Source organism: Lactuca sativa, chromosome 5 (assembly GCF_002870075.4).
Source record: "Lactuca sativa cultivar Salinas chromosome 5, Lsat_Salinas_v11, whole genome shotgun sequence".
In the NCBI taxonomy this organism is placed as follows: Eukaryota; Viridiplantae; Streptophyta; class Magnoliopsida; order Asterales; family Asteraceae; genus Lactuca; species Lactuca sativa.
Genome location: NC_056627.2, coordinates 87,342,462 through 87,349,466, shown reverse-complemented (window position 1 = coordinate 87,349,466; position 7,005 = coordinate 87,342,462). Strand labels below are relative to the sequence as shown.

At 33.8% G+C, this 7,005-nt stretch overlaps 1 protein-coding gene across 1 annotated transcript; it reads left to right on the top strand.

Moving 5' to 3' along the window:
• Window positions 1–623: 623 nt before the first annotated feature.
• On the top strand, window positions 624–5,311 carry LOC111878902 (protein NRT1/ PTR FAMILY 8.3). Its single transcript, XM_023875390.3, has 5 exons — window positions 624–997; window positions 1,791–1,893; window positions 1,980–2,197; window positions 3,138–3,694; window positions 4,362–5,311. The coding sequence occupies exons 1-5, from the start codon at window positions 947–949 to the stop codon at window positions 5,185–5,187; spliced, it is 1,755 nt and encodes a 584-aa protein (XP_023731158.1). The 5' UTR covers window positions 624–946; the 3' UTR covers window positions 5,188–5,311.
• The last annotated feature ends 1,694 nt before the right edge of the window (window positions 5,312–7,005 follow it).

Below are 7,005 nucleotides of genomic sequence, written 5' to 3'. Positions count from 1 at the left end.
GGCTAAGTCATTTCAACATTACAAAGCAACTCAATTCGAATGTTTTCTTTTACTTATGCTTTTGGTTTTGTATATTTCTAGTTTGTTTAAATAATTCAAAAAACTTGCACATAAATAAACGGGTCATTTTTTAGTCATATTCGAGTTGAAATTCTCAACCCTAACCTTACCCATTTAATTTTCGTATCGTGTCGTATCAACCCGTTTATTTAAACGGGTTGAAATATCTTACCTAAACCCGTTTATTTTGTGTCGGGTTCGTATCGAGTTTCGTGTCGTGTCAATTTTTGTCACCTCTAGTTTTCCACACATTCCTTGACTTTTGGTGAAGAAAAGAAAAGTAAAAGAAAGGGCATTATGGCCCACAAAAAATGGGGGCGAGTTTTCCATCGCGTTTTTCCGGCTTATATCATTATGAACTTATGACAAAACATTTATATTTATAAATTATTAAATTTTCTATTATCATTGCTCAATAATTACTTTATAATTCAATTAAAATTATTTTTACTTTATTTCATCCTTAATATCTACATCTTATAATCTATTTTTTTTAATATCACATAAGATAAGAAGGTTTATAAAATAATATCTAACATAATATTGTTTCTAACCGAAGGATTTGTAGATTCTATCTCCTTTTCAAATCAAACACCAAATATTTTTTGGATTCTAGATTCAAATCCGTGAAAAACCTTAAATAGCGATTAATCGGAGATTTAAAACTAACACTGATCTTATAAAACTAACCCGTTGAAATTATTTTCGTTTCTGAATCGTGATCTTATCATATCCATTGAGTGCGGAAACCTAGGTTGCGTGCGTCAATACCCATACCCACTACCGCTTTCTTTATGTTTGAGCATTTTCTACTTTTGATCCTCAACCGACTCCAGTTTTCTTGATTTGGGGGCCAAGTTCCTCCGGCGATTAGATTTGTGGCTTGATGGGGCGCCATGAAGACGAAAGATTGCTCTTAGAAGGCAGACTTGTAGAGGTAATACTCATTATATCTTTTATTGATCAATTCAGTTTCTTCATGTTTACTCAGAACAATCAAACATCTTTAAGTTGTTCGAGGTAAATTTGTATTGGGGTTTTCGGAGTTTGGTGTGAGCAATTCGGTGCTATTACCTTTTGCTGCTTCGTTTTCATCATTAGAGCTTTGATTTTATCAAAAGATTTTTTGATTGTTAAGTCATGAACTTTGGATTGCTAGTAATTTTAAACTAATTTATATGATCCGTTCTGTTTCCGTAACTTTATCTGACTAGTTTCTTGGTTTCTTGATTATCATGGATTTTATCACAAGTTTTCCAATATTACATTCTTGAGTATCATTTCTGCAATAAGCTTTAACTGATTAGTTTTCGATAGAAAGACTTATTATCTGCTATCTGTAATCTAATTTGAAAACAAAAACAAACGCCTTTAATCTTGGGTACACGCGATTAGGCATCGAGTAAACATAATGAATAACAGATCAGTGTGGAAGATAAGTCCCTGTAAGGTTAATATATATACACACACACATACATATAAAAAAAGCCTCTTTTTTCTTGACTTTTTCTATTAAGTCATTGTTTCTACAATAAGTCAAGTCATATCTAAAAGAGAGCTCCCTATTCTTATGTTAACTTCAATTTTCTGAATTTGGAAAGATTCCATCTTAATTGATTAGATCTTAAATCAGACATTTCCCTTTAACTCCTACTTTCTTACAAGATTTCCCTCATTTATATATTCTTAAACATCATTTAAATCTTGATCTCTATAATTTTTGTTTTTAGAATGATGACAGCTTATACACTGGAGATGGTTCAGTTGATGTAAAAGGAAGGCCTGTTTTAAAAAGCAATACAGGCAATTGGAGAGCATGCCCTTTTATTCTTGGTATTCCATTTTGTGTTTTTTTTTAATTTTATTTTTCATTTTCTTGCATTATGAAATATTAATAATACATATTTGAGTTGACTCAGGCAATGAGTGTTGTGAGAGGCTCGCATATTATGGAATATCTACAAATCTTGTGAGCTACCTCACAAAAAAGTTGCATGAAGGAAATGCTGAGGCTGCAAGAAATGTTACCACGTGGCAAGGCACATGCTATCTTACTCCCCTCATTGGTGCTGTGTTGGCAGATGCTTATTGGGGGAGATATTGGACTATTGCTGTCTTTTCAACTATTTACTTCATTGTAATCACATCCTCTTTTTAAACTTTTCACTTTCAATACACGATAGGATTAATGTCAATGGGACAAAAATTGTAACTTTTTTGTGTCGCACAAAAAAGTGGGACATGGGTTTGCTCTCGATCTCTCGTTTGTGCAAAAGACATGAATGCCCTTCTTATCTTTATCATGACAAATAGCCCTATTAAGCTTGGAAAGGTTTTCTAGGGGTATATTTTATAATGAGGATGAGGAGGGCATTCGCGTCTTTTGCACAAACAATAGATTGAGAGCGAGTTCATGTTCCACTTGTTTTAGTTGGCCAAATTTTAATTTTCAAAATTTGTCCCATCGACATTTTTTCTTGTCCAAATTCAATGCATGTCAAACACAGTACAATGATTTAGATAAGGAGGGCATTCACGTCTTTTGTCCCATTGATATCAACCCCAGTTTCAATCCAGTGTATGCCAAATGCACTACTTTTTTCTTGTATGAATAGGTTGCACTACATTTGGCACTCATTAGGACACAAATTGCACACCCAAAAACTATAAAGTATAACATGGACTTGCTCTCAATCTCTTTTGTGTGAAAAAGACGGGAATGCCCTCTCCATCTTCATTATAACAAGCTTTAATTGCAAAAATAGCAACCTTCTTTTAGTAGTTTGTTCATTATAGAATCCTGCTTTTTTCTTCTATTACAACATTGTATCTTCAAAAACCTATCCACTATATAATAATACCATCATTATACAAACCAATTTCTACTTTTATAATTGGATAAAAATTTGTAATGTATATTGTTTTAAAAGTACAATGTTTTTTTTTTTTTTTTGCATGAAAAAAAAATGAAAGTAGGATGCTATGAATAATGATAAATAAACAAATAAATGGAAGTAAGTTGCTATTTTCTCACATGCTAACACAATCCTTTACTTTATTTCTTATTTTCCTCAAAGGGAATGTGCACGTTAACACTCTCGGCATCAATCCCATCTTTAAAGCCCATCGAATGCGTAGGCCCCACATGTCCTCCCGCCACACCAAGTCAATACCTATTTTTCTTCTCGGGACTTTACCTAATTGCCCTTGGGACCGGAGGGATCAAACCCTGTGTCTCGTCATTCGGAGCAGACCAATTTGATGACACGGATCCCAAAGAAAGGGTAACAAAGGGATCTTTCTTCAATTGGTTTTATTTCTCAATAAACATCGGGGCATTAATCTCAAGCTCTTTGATAGTTTGGATTCAAGACAATAAAGGGTGGGGCCTAGGGTTTGGGATTCCGGCTTTGTTCATGGGTGTTGCTATTGTAAGTTTCTTTTTGGGGACCCCACTTTATCGATTTCAAAAACCGGGTGGGAGTCCGATTACACGAATGGGTCAAGTTTTGGTTGCTTCGTTTAGGAAATGGAGCTTACCCGTTCCCATTGATAGCTCGCTTTTGTATGAAACTCCCGATAAAGTGTCCGCGATTAAAGGGAGTAGGAAAATTGGTCATACCGATGAATTGAAGTAAGTTCTTTTTTTACTCGAAAACTTAGTTTAGTTGTGAAATTTTTTCCAGTTTTCCATGAAAATTTTCAAATGAAAATAAAAATTTTGAAAACCATTTGGTTTATTAAATTTTCCAAGAAAATGAAAATTTTCTATTTTCCAAATTGTATGTATATTAGGAAAGTGATTTTTATAGTTTTCCAAAGTTTTCTAAATTTCTAAAACGAAAAATGAAAACCCCATCGATTCAACCAAACATGTTTTCTAAATTTTTCATCGAAAACTCAACTCTTTTTTTTCTGAAAACGTCCATTTTCTTGGAAAATGGAAACAGTTTTTGTGGAAAATTGTTATTATTTTTCTAGAAAACGTTTTCAGAAAATAGAGTCGAGTTTTTAATAAAAATTTTAGAAAACGCGTTTGGTTGAAACCGGTGGAGTTGTCATTTTCCGTTTTAGAAATTTAGAAAACTTCGGAAAACTATAAAAACCACTTTTCTAATTTACATACAATTTTAAAATATAAAAATTTTCATTTTCTTCCAAAGTTCTTGAAAACCGAATCAACTAAACGCGTTTCCAAAATTTTCATGGAGAACTGGAAAATTTTCCACAACCAAACACTCTTTAACCTCTTTCATCCTTATACTTTTTTAACAAGTTCTAATTATAACTTTTTTAATAAGGTTTCTCGATAAAGCCGCAATTCTCACACCACACGAAACCACAACCGGAAACTACTCAAACCCATGGAGACTATGCACCGTAACACAAGTCGAAGAACTCAAAATCCTAATCCGAATGTTTCCAATTTGGGCAACCGGAATCGTCTTCTCAGCCGTATACGCCCAAATGTCAACAATGTTCGTCGAACAAGGCATGATGATGGACACCAAAGTCTTCTCCTTCACAATCCCCGCAGCTTCTCTCTCCACTTTCGATGTCATAAGCGTCATCTTCTGGGTGCCCGTCTACGACCGCATCCTCGTGCCCGCTGCCCGAAAAATCACCGGGCAGGGCCGCGGCTTCACCGAGCTTCAACGGATGGGAATCGGCCTCTTCCTTTCCATTCTCTGCATGTCCGCCGCCGCTTTGGTTGAAATAAAGCGCCTCGATATCGCCGCCTCCCTCGGGTTAATTGACGAAAATACCCCTGTCCCGATGAATATCCTTTGGCAAATCCCGCAGTATTTCCTCCTAGGGGCAGCGGAGGTTTTCACGTTTATCGGGCAGCTTGAGTTTTTCTATGATCAGTCGCCGGATGCGATGAGGAGTTTGTGTAGCGCGCTTTCTTTGTTGACCACTTCGTTGGGGAATTATTTGAGTTCGTTTATTTTGACCGTGGTCACGGTTTTGACTACGCGAAACGGGCGGGCGGGTTGGATACCGGATAACTTGAATGAAGGGCATTTGGATCGGTTTTTTTGGCTTTTGGCGGGGCTTAGTTTTTTCAATATGGTGGTTTATATCTTTTGTGCTAAGATGTATAAGTCGAAGAAAGCGGCTTCTTAGGTTTGGTTTAGGTGCTTTTTATACAAAAAAACATTTTCGTTTTCATTTTGTATAAAACAATGATATGTTTCTGGTACTTTTTACATCCAAGTTGAATTTTATCAAAACCGAAAGTTGTTAGAAACAGTGTATTCGCAAATCAAGGTATTTCACAACATCTTTTGATCATAATCGTACATTACCTTGAGTCACTTTGATGCATAAGGTACAATACTTTAATGCATATTTGATTCTCGAGTAGCCCAATATAATTAACATGACTACTTATAATCATGTTTTGATTAATACACCTCTTAGTTTATCAATATTTTAAGTAACTACTACAAAAATATCCTTTACATCGGGTCTTCGGACAACACTTGAAGTTGATTGGATTTTTTAATAGTAATTGAAATACTATCGGAATCTAAAGGTGTTTCCTTTAGAACAATTGGTGGTTTTTTAATAAAATTGCTTCATGTTGCAAAAGTTGAACTACTGAATAGACATGGTTTATTCCTTTAGAAAGCGAAATAGTTCACGTTTATTTAATTAGAAAGTTGAATAGTTATGCTTTTTAAGAATAAAGGATTGGTATACGCAACACAATATAGGGTTCATGATTTTAGTGCAAACATTGCATCAATCGTGGGAGAGCATGATCTACAACGATGTTGTATCCTTTGTCTGTTAAATGGAGACTATCCCAGAATAAGAATTTTGAGTCATTGGGACATATTGGGCTGAGTCTGTTACAAAGATACGATGTCTCATACAACCCTGATCCACAACAAGCATTGTCTACATCTTCCAAGCCTGATAAAAAAAAATAATAAATAAAAAGAAACAGAAAAATGTTAATAGGCATCATCTATCTTCCTTAAATTTGTGTCATAAATTTAAAACCAAAACAATATACGAAGATTATGATTATGGAGAAACTCTATGGACGTGTTCAACAATGAGCTTTTAAGAGCTTTTAGCTTTTAAAAAAATACTTGTTGTTATTTCAAACAAACAAAATTTAATCTAAAAGTTACTTCAAAATTCAAAAAGCTTTTAATTTTTAGCTATTGAGAATAAATGTCACCCTTATTCCAGGAATATAAACTCACATTGTTGTTGGTTAATTAGTTACCTCTTCATTAGAGACAAATTCCAATAAAATTTTGAGAAATATGAATTTTAGAAGTATCATAACAAATTATTTGGGTATCGTACTATAAGGTGGAATCTAGTGCATAATACCATATTGGAGATGGTTTTGAATGATTTCTCGTGAGAGATTGAAGTAATCAACATAACAAATCGTGGAATGTGGTAGACTGCTTCGAAGATATTCGAGTTGACTTTTTAACATTTTGTTGAAGGTTTCTGCATCTTCATTGAACATGTTGACACAATTTCTACGTACTCCTCCAAATACAGTTCTCATTAATGGAAAACAACCAATATAGGGTGTACCGAAGACAACTAACTTCCTTGCTCCCAATTTGTATAATTCCTTAAACAAATTTTTGGAAACATTCACATGTAAATTAAAAGATATAATAAAGAGTTAGTATTTCTATAGTTAAAGTCGGTTTATGATGAATTGAACTCTACATAATTTAATAGATTTCCATCATTTCATTTTCCATAAACTTTACGATTTTTTTTGCTACACTTCACTAAACTCTAGTGATACATATTTAAAGAATAAAATCATTTGCTTGTTATTCATTTAACAATAAAATTTGTTTATTTATTTATATTCATCGAACACCAATATGACATCCTATTATAGTTGAGTTTAATCCATTTGATGTAAACTAAATATTCTACCTCATTTAATCATTC